This window comes from Diabrotica virgifera, chromosome 10, assembly GCF_917563875.1.
Source record: "Diabrotica virgifera virgifera chromosome 10, PGI_DIABVI_V3a".
In the NCBI taxonomy this organism is placed as follows: Eukaryota; Metazoa; Arthropoda; class Insecta; order Coleoptera; family Chrysomelidae; genus Diabrotica; species Diabrotica virgifera.
The window spans coordinates 58619635-58632204 of record NC_065452.1 but is presented as its reverse complement, the minus strand read 5'-3'; the positions used below and the strand labels follow the sequence as shown (position 1 = coordinate 58632204).

At 34.4% G+C, this 12570-nt stretch overlaps 1 protein-coding gene across 1 annotated transcript in view; it reads right to left on the bottom strand.

Annotated features, from left to right (window-relative positions):
- LOC126878541 (WASH complex subunit 1) overlaps nucleotides 1–11883 on the bottom strand; it is a 36410-nt gene extending 24527 nt beyond the window's left edge. Inside the window, exons 1-3 of the mRNA XM_050641313.1 lie at nucleotides 11175–11883; nucleotides 4108–4427; nucleotides 1744–1983 (exon numbers count right to left, since the gene is read on the bottom strand). Of these exons, the coding sequence (XP_050497270.1) occupies nucleotides 1744–1983; nucleotides 4108–4427; nucleotides 11175–11748 (1134 nt within the window). The 5' untranslated portion in view covers nucleotides 11749–11883. The remainder of the gene's footprint in view (nucleotides 1–1743; nucleotides 1984–4107; nucleotides 4428–11174) is intronic.
- Nucleotides 11884–12570: the final 687 nt, after the last annotated feature.

Sequence of the window (12570 nt, the reverse complement as noted above, 5' to 3'; positions counted from 1 at the left end):
CTTAAAGTTTTTCATACTTATTTACTAACACCCTGTATATTTCGAGCATTGCCTTGATTAAGAGTATCTACGAAACTGATACAGCTTGTGTCTGACTTCATGAATAAACCAAAAAGTTCTGAATAGAATGTGAAATTGGACAGGGTGATACTATCTCCCCAAAAATGTTTACAGCTATACTTGAATATCAAGCGAATTGAACAAGAGGATAATACGGGAATTAATATAAATGGAGAGGATCTGAACAACGTAAGATTTGCCGATGACATTGTTTTAATACCTGATAGAGTTGATAAAGCTACAAAATGGTGAAGACGCTCTATGAAGAGTCAAAAACAATTGGCCTGAAAATTAACACCTCAAAGACAAAATATATGACCAACCTTGTAGCCAGCGATAAAATTCAGATTGAAAGCCATATCATCGACCAAGTAATAGCTTACAAATATCTAGGGCATGCGTTTCGCTTAAGCTGAGATAATCAGACAACTGAAATACAAAGAAGGATAGGTTTCACATGGACTGCCTTTGGTAGATTAAACAATATTTTCTTAAAGTCTTCTTAGAGTGCCCTCTCCTCAATGGATGTTGGTCAAATTGCAAATTCTTGTGTGTCATCAGTCGCAGTCGTTCTTATTAGCTGTTCAAAATTTAGCCCTGTCCATTGTTGGATGATGTTTCTTAGACACGATAGTATTTTTCTTCCTAGTATCTTTCCCTCGATCTTTCCTTTCACTATTAGTTGAGCATATTGGTACTTATTTCTCAGTATGTTGGCTAGGTATGATGTTTCTCGTTCTTTTCCTATTCTATGCAGCACTTCTTTGTTTGAGATATGCGATGTCCATGAAATTTTGAGGATTCTCCGGTAGATCCACATTTCAAAGGCCTCCAATTTATTTACGGTTGATGTTTTAAGGGTCCCCGTTTCAACTGCATAGAGAAGAGTCGACCAGATGTAGCATTTTGGTAAATGTAGTCGAATTTCGAGTTGTATTTGAGAATCACATTGCAGTCTTCTGATTTTTTAGAAATATTTTCTGGTCTGTTCTATTCTCCATCTTATTTCTAGATCAGGATTTAGGCTGCTATTGATCCAACACCCCAGGTACTTAAAATATATTGACCTCTTCTAAAATGTGCCCGTTTATTGTGCAAGGTTGAGTATTGAGTTTTTCTAGTCTAACATTCCAGTTTGTTTAAAAAGAAAGATTTTTAACCAGTGAAATCCAAGAAAATAGCATATCGTCGACCTAATCTGTAATATGCGTAAAGGAGATATAAAAAACTATCTCTCTAAATATGACTAATGCGAATACTACGTATCTCCCATTTTAAAAGATAGGATGGTAAAACGGAATATTTTATCGATACACATATCACTAACATTTTTATATTGTTTAATAAGTAGGTAGTTAATATTACTGACCGCCAACTGTTTCTTGAAAATATCACTTTCTAAAAAGTGATAGGTCATCGTGTGGTATGACAAACTAGGGAGTTACTTATTTTTCGTACTAAATTTGGGGGCAAGGGAGATACGGTGTATAGGAAGAGGTCGCTATTTACTCATCTGGTAAAAATGTGCACGTGTGTCTTTTTAAAACGATAAGTAGGGACTTTTTCAAACAGATGGCAGTAGTAACTCATTTTCAGAGAATTCCGGAGTTACGCAGTTTACAGATTAGGACGACAATATCTTGGACATATACAAGCAGAAATATTTTTTAATATCAATCTTACCTGAACTTTGGAAGCTGTCTTTTGTTCTTTATCATGCTGCACGGATTTCAGCTTAGCTTTTCCCCCAGCATTTCTGATGGCTTCCATTAGATTGGATCTAACATCATCCACTGCAGGCAAATTAGGCTTACTCACGGAAGGGGCAACAGGTTCTGCTGTTTTTTTAGGTTCAGGGTTCACAACAATAGGTATCTTTGGTTTTTCAACTTCCACAGGAATGGGAAGTTCAACGGGGGGTTCCTATACAATAAAGAATATTTATTAAAATTGCGTAGATAATATGAACTTCAGTAATAAATTTATTATCACTGTACCTAAGACCTAAAATACTTATATTAGAATCAAGTAGCCTCTATCCAAATTGGAGATGTCATACTGAAAAACCACCCATCAAATGTGGAGTACGACAGGGTTGTGTTTTGTCACCCAGTCTTCTTAATCTATACTCTGAACAAATCTTTAGAGAGGCTTTGGACGACAGACAAGAGGGAGTAAGACTAGGCAAAGAAGTAATCAATAATATCAGATACGCTGATGATACAGCCATTCTTGCAGAAAATTTGCAGGATTTCCAGACATTAGTAAATCTAGCCAATGAGAAAGTTATCGGAGAGGCCTTAAAATTAACATTTCAAAGACAAAGTGGATGGCAGTTAGAAAGATTAACATAGATCAAGGTCTGCTTTCTTTTAATGGAGAGGAGATAAAACGTGTAAGCCATTTTAAATACCTTGGCAGCTGGTTAAATGTAAATTGTTTCTCTGATGAAGAGATAATAGCCGGGATCTAAATATGATCCTGAAGATGATAGGATCCGAAGAGATAAAAAAGGCTTTTATGACCTTTAAACCAGTTTTATGTAACAGAAACCAGTTGATGCATATTTGCAAGAATGTCCTGAAATGGTATGTGTGGTCTATCCTATTATATGGTTGTGAGACATGGTTATTAAAAACCACCATTAACAAATTAGAAGTATTTTAATTGTGGTGCTATTGATGGATTCTAAATATATCGTGGGTTTCGCACACTTCCAATTAAGATGTTCCTAAAGGATGAATTAGAAACGTCTGCGTCTGACCATAAACATCATAAAGAGGAGAGAAACAGAACAGTTCGGTCACATAAATACAGGACCTAAATATTATCTCCAGGATGACATCCTGGAAAAGAAATATTACCAGAGAGCTAGAAGACAACGAGTTAACATGGAAAGAGGTGAAAGCCGTGGCCACAAACAGAGATGAATGGAGGGGGACTGTAGAGGCCCTATGTTCCAAATGGAATCAAGAGGAGTAAAGTAAGTAAATATTATCTACTTCGCCATATAATACAAGAAAAAGTGGAGAAAAAGAGATGGAATGGCCGAAAGAAACTTTCATGGCTGCGTAATATTAGACAATGGTGTGGTTCCACAGTAAAAGAATTATTTTGCACAGCAGCCAATAGAGAACGGTTTCATAATATTGTAAATGTGATGACGGCCAATGTCTAAATACTGACACAGCACCTAAAAAATACGTAAAATCAACAAAGATTTAGAAACCAGTTCTAAGGTGGATTCCATTTATACTGACTCGTCTAAAGCATTTGACAGGATAGATCATTTTGCATATTGCATAAACTGTAATTTTTTAACGTGTCTGGCGAATTTCTTCTATTGGTTAAAAAGTTATATGCAAGACAGATCTTTGTGTGTCAAATTGAAAGACTTTACTTCAAGTGAATACTTTCATAGCTCTCGCTATTCAATAGAGCATAGCCTATAGCTCTACAGTCCAATTCGAGCCTTGGCCTCCCTCAGCAAACCTTTCCATTCATTACAATCCGTAGCCATGCTCCTCCACGATCAACTGCCAAGGAGATTTCTTGCATCCTCATCCACATCATCTTCCTATCACTTTGTCTCTATCAGTCTTCCAATAGGTCTCTTCCCTTGCATTAAACAGTTTTTTAGAAACCTGTTTTCTTTCCTCCTAGCATAAATGATAATGCACTTAAAATGTTTCCTTGTGGTAATTTAACTGATGATGATTTGGAAATGTCTATGACTCCATTTATTTTTAGTTGTTCTTTTCTATCACAGTGCAGCTTCATTTGATTCAAAATAACAACTTCTGGAATTTCTATCAACACCCTAGAATTCTGGAATTAGTATCAAAACATAAGTGTGGAGTTATTTCAGGTAAATGTTAATTGTACATACATAACAAAACAAACAACTCTTAAGTTGAGTGTTCTTTTCTGAACATGAAAGATAACATTTGATTTTCGTTATAGACATGTTGTTTGACTGTCTGATTTAATTTTATTTTTGCTATTAAAATAGTTATTACTCCTTATAGAATTTTAGAAATAACTTACCTGGGGCATAGGAGGTGGAGGTTCATTTATTGAAATCTCCGGAAGTTCTTCAATGTCCTCACTTTCTTGTGGAATATTTGGTAAACTATTACTAGCATCGAAATCTAGATCCAAAATGGAAGAAGGCATATCAGCTGAAGGAGCTATACTTGAGTTCAGGTTATAGTCATACTGAAGATCATTTGCTATTCCTGGAAGATCTGGCAAATCTAAAGGTACATCCAAGGCTGGTACTTCCCCTATCTGAGGTGAATAAAAGTAATGTTGCTTCTGGGATTTTGATAACGTTGATCTTTCGCTAATTGATTGTGGAGCTGCACCTATAATGAAATATCTACATTAAAAATCCAATCTCAATAACAACAGACTAGAGAGTACATACAAGAAAACTATTCCAAGTACTAAATAGAGGATTCCTCAACAACAAAGAAATACCAAGAAAAAAACGAAAATGGCAATGTATGAAACAATTTATAGGCCAACTTTGACATAGGGAGCAGAAAAATCGATTTTAAGCAGAAGACACCAGAGTAGGATACAAGCAGCAGAGATGAAATACCTCAGAAATGAAAAAATAAGAAACAGACTTAAAATTAAATAATTGATTGACACAATAAAGGAGAAAAAATTAGCCTGGTTCAGTTACATAACACTGATAGACAATAACAGGCAAGTGAAAAGAGTGTAGGAAGCAATAGAGAAAACAGAAGTGTGGACACAATTTTGTGCCATTTTATGTAATTATCTACCATTTCTATAAACAGGCATTAAATGTGATTATATAACATACAAAATTTAATATTGTAAGAATAAATTATCAAATTAAGATTTTCAAACACTTTTTCTGTGAAAGCAAATTGTTCAACTTTAGTTTCGTAGGCTACAATAGAACTAGTATGGCAACTTATTGGTCTACTATGTCCTTAACAAAAACCGTATTGGGACAAAAATAAATAAATACCAAACAATATAAAATATGTAGCTATGGAGATGTTAAAGATAGTGTCCTAAAGCAAGCAAATAAAGCCAATTACGTGTCAGGATGTCTGAGGGATGTCATCTGGAGAAATAAAGATATGAGGCTGGAAGGGAAAGTAAGTACAAATCATGTGTAAGACAGATCATGATGTATGCGAAAGAAACAAGATGTGACACAGCAGAAGGAAAGAGGATACTGAGAACATTAGAAATGAGAACGTTGAGGTCAATAACTGGGAAAACACTGAGAGACAGAATACCGAACGACAGAATAAGAGATCTCTGTAACATACAAGATATAGTATGGTGGGGAGACAGAGAAGACGAGAGTGAAATCAGCATGTGACGAGAATGGACAGCGAGAGAATAATCCATATAGCCAGAGATTCAAAGCCAACAGGCAATAGACCAATAGGAAGGCCCTTTAAAAGGTGGCGAGATAGCTGGCAGTCAACATCACAGCTACGAATACAAGCTCAAAATCGGTTTAAGAACAGGTCAACAGGCCTAATATAAGAAGAAGAAGAAGACAATATAAAATTAAATGTATACAGTAAACTTCTAATAATCCAACACATTGGGGACTTGAGCTAAGTCAGATTATCAAAGATTCCAGATTTTAGGATGAATATCAGGAAAAGTACTTCAATAAATTAATAAATTACTTTTATAGACATTTATATGGAGGTCATACACTGACAAAGCTATTTTGCATTTTGCTGGATTTTAAAACCCTATTAAAAAAATATTTGATAGCTATTAATGACTGATGACTCACACTCTCTTATCTAGTTATTTATTTCTACATATTTTGTGGAATATTAAATAAAATTACATGATTCTTGATGTGAATGAGATGAATGTCTTGTTTCTGTTCAAGGAGCATCTTTCACATTTCCCCTAAAATTCTTACTAAATTATGTAGTGTGCAGGACCATTGAATAATTATTCCATCAAAGAGATGCTGAAGAGATCATAATATTGAATTAAATTGATATAAGCATACGATAATATATATATAAAAAAAAAGATAATCAAAAGATATGGAGACCTATTAAAAATTTTATTGTGTTAAGGCCGTTTTTTAGTTACCAGTAGATAACATTTATTGTTGCAAAACATTCATGTGTTTTCCAAATCTGAATGTTTAAGTACATCAGGCAATTAGAAACTACTTACATAAGGAGTCTAATCCACTAACATGTTATATAGTAAAACTAGAAACCATAACACTATTCCTTATTAGGTCAAAGTGTCAGTTTTCATTTCTTAAATTGTTTTTAACAGTATTGGCTGCTAACGCCGCTAAAGTCACTAGAAGATACTAATGTATTCTTAGTTCAATTTATATTGGCTCTAATTTCAATGCCATATGTGATCTTGTCATGTGATGTGGTCTTGTGTTTTTTATATAGTACATTCAAATAGTATGTATTTATTTCCTGTATATTCAAATAGTATGTATTTTGATAGCACTATTGCTTTATTTATCTGATTTTTCACATTCCTTGCTTTGAATGGTTCTATGAAGCTAATCAGTTTTTTTAAATAAGCCAATTACTATCCAAAACCTAAAAAAATTATTGTTTGAAACAGGGTTTCCTGTTGGTTCATTGGCTCTGACTCTGTTTAACATATTATGTACGGAATATGTAATCAGAAAATGTCTGTAAATCCAAAATAATTATTGTTTAGTAGGTCTAAGCAGATTGTAATGTACTCTGACAATCTTAACTTAATGGGGTAAACTACACGAGATATCACACTACTTTGTGGGGAGCTTTAACAAAATTTGAAAGAAATAGGGCTATCAGTCAATATATACAGTGCGTCCATAAAGTAACGCATAAATTCATTATTTCGTAAACCGGCGATATTAAGGAAAAATCCCAAAACAGGTCAATTTTTCTTTTTAAATTCCGATTTTTTGGCATATATATCATACTAGTGACGTCATCCATCTGGGCATGATGACGTAATTGATGATTTTTTAAATGAAAATAGGGGTCATGTGATAGCTCATTTGAAAGGGTATTCAATGCTCTATTCACTAATATAAACATATTTATTTATACAAGGTGCTCAAAAAAACATTTTTGTAATTAAAATCTGTACCATCTGTGAATAAGTCGATAACTCAAAAATGCAATTTTTCGGTATGGCCATTTTAAACATTTTATTAGTTTTGAAGAATAAAAATTTAAGATTTGACTTATCCACTTATTCACGGTCTGTACCATCTGTGAATAAGTCGATAACTCAAAAATGCAAATATTTCGGTATGGCCATTTTAAACATTTTATTAGTTTTGAAGAATAAACAATTTAAGATTTGACTTATCCACTTATTCACGGATGGTACAGAAATAATTGAGACAAAAAGAAGAATGTATGTAATTTATTTAATTCAAAATACGTTTTACTGTTTTCAGAAAACAGGAAAAAAATGTTTATTTGACAAATATTGGTTTTCGCTTAAATTCAATGTTAAAGCTGCCACCCACCTGTCTCTTGGCAGTTTGAACATTTCGTTTAAACGAAAATCAATGTTTATTTGTCAAATAAAATTTTTTTCTCTTTACTGACAGTAGTAAAATGCCTTTTGATTTAAAATAAATTACATATATTCTTCTTTTTATTTATTTATTTATTTATTTATTTATATATATTTACGAGCAAAGCTCATTACAATAAAACATTACAGAAGATATTAACAAATATTACAAATATATGTAAAATACAATAAGATACAATAAACACTACGACAATAAAGCAAGTCAAAAAGTAAAAATAACAGGTAAAGATATATAATCACAAGTTTAAAATATTCAAGAACATAAAACTAGAGGGTGCAATCCTTTAGCGTTTTTAAAAATCGCGAACTATCCGCAAAGAAATCCACACAATTGGAGCAAGCATTTGCCTGTCTAGAAACCCTCGAGATGAAAGAATTTGCAGTGAAGTTAGTTCTGCTGATGGGAGTATGAAACGTAGATCTTGAACGTGTGATTCTGGAGGGAATATGTAAACCTACTTCCTCAAGGAGCTCAGGGCAGTCGTGAATTGAATTTATAATATTATACAACATGTACATGTCCTTCTTTTTCCGTCTGCTTGATAAGGTGTCAATGTTAAGTTCTAGTTCAAGATCCATATAATTCCAGTCTCTACAGTTTGTTTTGAATGCGACGAACCTAAGGAATAGGTGCTGGATCCTTTCAATCTTACAGTTGTATGTCTCATAGGCGGGTGACCAGACGCAAGATGCTCATTCCACGATTGGCCTCACCATTGCACAGTACAACAGTTTAAACGATCTCAACTGCTTAAAGTCTTGGGAGCATCTTTTAATAAAACCTAATAGTTGAAGCGATTTTGAGATGATATTGCTTATATGAATATTGAAAGATAGTCCAGGTGTAACTCCAAGATCTTTTATGGATGTGACTGTTGTGATATTTGTATCACCTATTTTGTAAGTGAAAGAGATAGGACTTATCGAACGCGTGAATGAAATGTGAAAACATTTGCAGGAGTTAAGAACCATGTCATTGTTGCTGCACCATTCATTCAACCGATTCAAATCGGACTGAAGCCTTAAACAGTCGAGTGGATTCCTAATGTGGCAGTAAAACTTAACATCGTCAGCAAATAAAAGAAATTTATTGGAAACAGTCTTTTATATCGTTAATAAAAACATTAAACAACAAAGGTCCAAGATGAGATCCCTGCGGTACGCCCGAAGGGACAACTATTTCGTAGGAAAAATAGGTGTAGAGCTTGACAATTTGTTTTCTGTCCAGAAGATATTCCCTAAGCCACAGCAGAAGTGAACCATGTATCCCTAATCGCTGCAATTTTTCTAATAGAATATTGTGATTAACTCTGTCGAAAGCCTTAGAGAAGTCGGTGTACAGGGCGTCCACCTGTAGTCCTTCGTCCAAGGCGTTCAGTAAGAAGTTAGTATATGTCAGCAAATTGAGTTCAGTTGACTTATGGCGCCTGAAACCAAACTGCTGTTCCAATAGAACACCGTTCAAGGAGGGTGTAAGGAAATCGCAGACAAGTGATTCGAATAGTTTAGGAATAGAGTTTAGGATACTAATAGGTCTCTAGTTGGACACAAGACTTTTGTCACCTGTTTTGTGTAAGGGCAATAGGAAACTGGTCTTCCAAACATTTGGAAAGCTTCCACTAGCTAAAGACTTGTTAAAGATGAGAAATAATGGCCGAGCTAAATTAAATGCACAGTACTTGAGCAAGCTTGATGGGATGCCATCAGGTCCCGGGCCTTTAGAAGGATTGAGGTTACACAATTTAGAGTAAATGTCAGAGATGGATAGTTTACATGATGGTAGGTTTAAGGGTGAAGAAGTGATGTCTTCGGGGAAATCAACAACAACAGAGGAATAAACTGATGAAAAGAAATCAGCAAATAAATTCGCAATATCTTTGCCAGATGAACTAGTTTTACCGCTGTGAGATAACTCAGACTTTGTCTCACTTATTTTAATTAAAAAAATGTTTTTTAAACACCCTGTATAAATATTTATGTTAATGTTTATATTATTGGATAGAGAATTAAATACCCTTTCAAATGAGCTATCACATGACCCCTGTTCCCATTTAAAAAAATCATTGATTACGTCATCACGCCCAGATGGATGACATCACGAGGATGATATATATGCCAAAAAATCGTAATTTAAAAATAAAAATCGACCTGTTTCGGGATTTTTCCTTGAAGTCGCCGGTTTACGAAATAACGAATTTATGCGTTACTTTATGGACGCACTGTATATAAAACTAAAGTTCTAATACAAGCAAGGAAACAACGAAACTTAAACAATTTGTCAATAGATGCAGCAAATACTGAAGTAGTAGTAACAGCTCAAATACCTGGGCCTACAGATAAGTAACTAAGAATAGCAGTGAGCAGGAGGAAATATGGAAAAGGATAATGCTTACTAACAAAACATACTTCCCTTATATTAGTCACAGGTGTTTGGCTCCAAAGACATCCATAGGAAGTAAAGTTCAAAATATATAAAACCATCACACAGCCAATAGCAACATACAGCATAGAAACATCAATCATGACCATGACAGAAAAGACAACAAATCATATCAATAATTTTGAAAGAAAGATATTGGGACCCACCTGTGAAACTGGTATGTGAAGAGAATTACAATGTACCTACTCTCTATAGCAAATTATGCAGAAATACAAAGATCACGCTTGGCAGCTCACCTTATAAGAATTGATAATAACAGAACACTTAGTAGAATGCTTAGTGAAACTATGGTGGGACATCAACCAGTAGGAAGACCAAGGAAGAGGTTGATAGAGTAAGTGAGAACCTATGGTTAAAGAGATATTAAGGGTGGAAAACTGGAGGAGACCGGCCAAAGAGGTGTCTGAAGGAAGATGCTGGTAGAGGCCAGGGCTCGACTTGGGCTGTAGCACCATAAGAGATCATTAACCTTTTGACTGCCACCCGCAATAAGGGGTTATTCTCCATATGCCAGCGAAATATTAGACCCATAAGATGAATCATAGGAAGAACACAAGAGTTGCGTTGCCAGCACATAAACAAAGCTTGTCAAAACGTGAGAGACACGTTGCTGGCAGTCAATAGGTTAACCCCTTCATGCCGGACCGTCATACAGCAAGTCGCACCTATATACGGATTCGCATGCTGAATGCAAATTCATGATCCACCACCATACGTAGCGGACAGTCTAGCATGATGCACACGGGTACATCACCGTATGGAAGGGGGTTAATAGTCAATAGTCAAAAATTTGTAGAATATCCCAAACCCTAGATATAGAACAATATCAAACTTACCAATTTCAGAAACATATTCTTCATCTTCATAACCCCTTCATGCCGGACCGTCATACAGCAAGTTGCACCTATATACGGATTCGCATGCTGAATGCAAATTCATGATCCACCACCATACGTAGCGGATAGTCTAGCATGATGCACACGGGTACATCACAGTATGGAAGGGGGTTAATAGTCAATAGTCAAAAATTTGTAGAATATCCCAAACCCTAGATATAGAACAATATCAAACTTACCAATTTCAGAAACATATTCTTCATCTTCTTTCACAAATTTCGGTGTTTTTAGTGGGTGGATAATATCGAAATCTTTGTATAAATTCTTACCAGAGTTAAATAACAACAAATCATAACCAAACTTAATATTTTGATGTGTATTTCCGAGGCCGTCCAACTTCGTTTTGTTATTCTTCTGAATATTGACATGATAAAACTGTAACTTTTCTAAGGGTGCTTGAGAATTAGCAACATTTCTTAATTTAATATGGTGTCTTTTGAGAGGTACATCAGGAGTATCATGGAATATTGAAACATACTCTTGATTAAGATCACTTGCAGGATACTTGCTACTGGAAAATACTTGTGTTGCCTTTTTGGCACCTCTCAGAGTATCTATTTTTTTATTAACTAAGTCCACCCTCCCTGATATATTCATCAATTTGGATCTATTCTTCTCTAAACGTTTATTTATCTGAGCAAATATTTCTTCACTGACTTTTGTTAGATGATCTAATACATCTGCTATTTGTATTATAGTCTCACGTTTGTATAGATTTTGTGAAATAATAGGAACACTAAATTTTGAATCCATATTATGATTTGTTTTTAAAAACACTGGATTGACATTGACATCTTACACCATAAATATATTTAAGACACTGACACAGAACTTAAAAGTTTGACAAACTGTCATGCCTTTATTCTTCTATTTTATCGCTACGATGCTTTTAGCAAGCTTTTAGCTAGCACTATTTTGTCATGCTTTTGAAGAAGAAACATGTTTGTTGTTCTGTGGCTATTGGCTCCGTGCGTCTCCCCTCTACTTACAGTCACGTGACACGCTGTCAGATTTTGTAAGGACGTTTTAACATTGAGTCTTATGGGATTATTTTGTTAAACTTGAATATTTTATTTTGTAGTGATAATAACCGAAAAAAATTGTTAGAATTCATTAGTTATTAATTTATACTGTAATTTATAGTGCAACAAAAATATTTTCTTTTGCGTTAATAAAGATTTATTGACATAAACTGCGATAGTGAGGTTATGTATACAAAATCGAACTGATAATCAATATTGGAAAGTGAAGAATTTATATCAGATTAAGTGCGTTTTTATTTTCTGTTTATATTAATACATAATATCACTAGCGTGACACGGCATTTTTTTTAATGTCTCATTTAAACATACACAAAGCGTCCTTATAAAATTTCAAAAATCCGCCACCATGAGCAGGTCGGTCGATTTTGCTTTGACACTTTGTTAACGCTCGGGGCGAATAGGAATGTTTTCTTCTATTCTAATTATATGTTCAGCTGTCTGATATCTTAGATTATTCATACCGGTTCAGTCAGGATTATAGCATTTTTCTTTTTTTTGTTTTTTATTCGGTTATGTTTTTTTTTGTTAAACC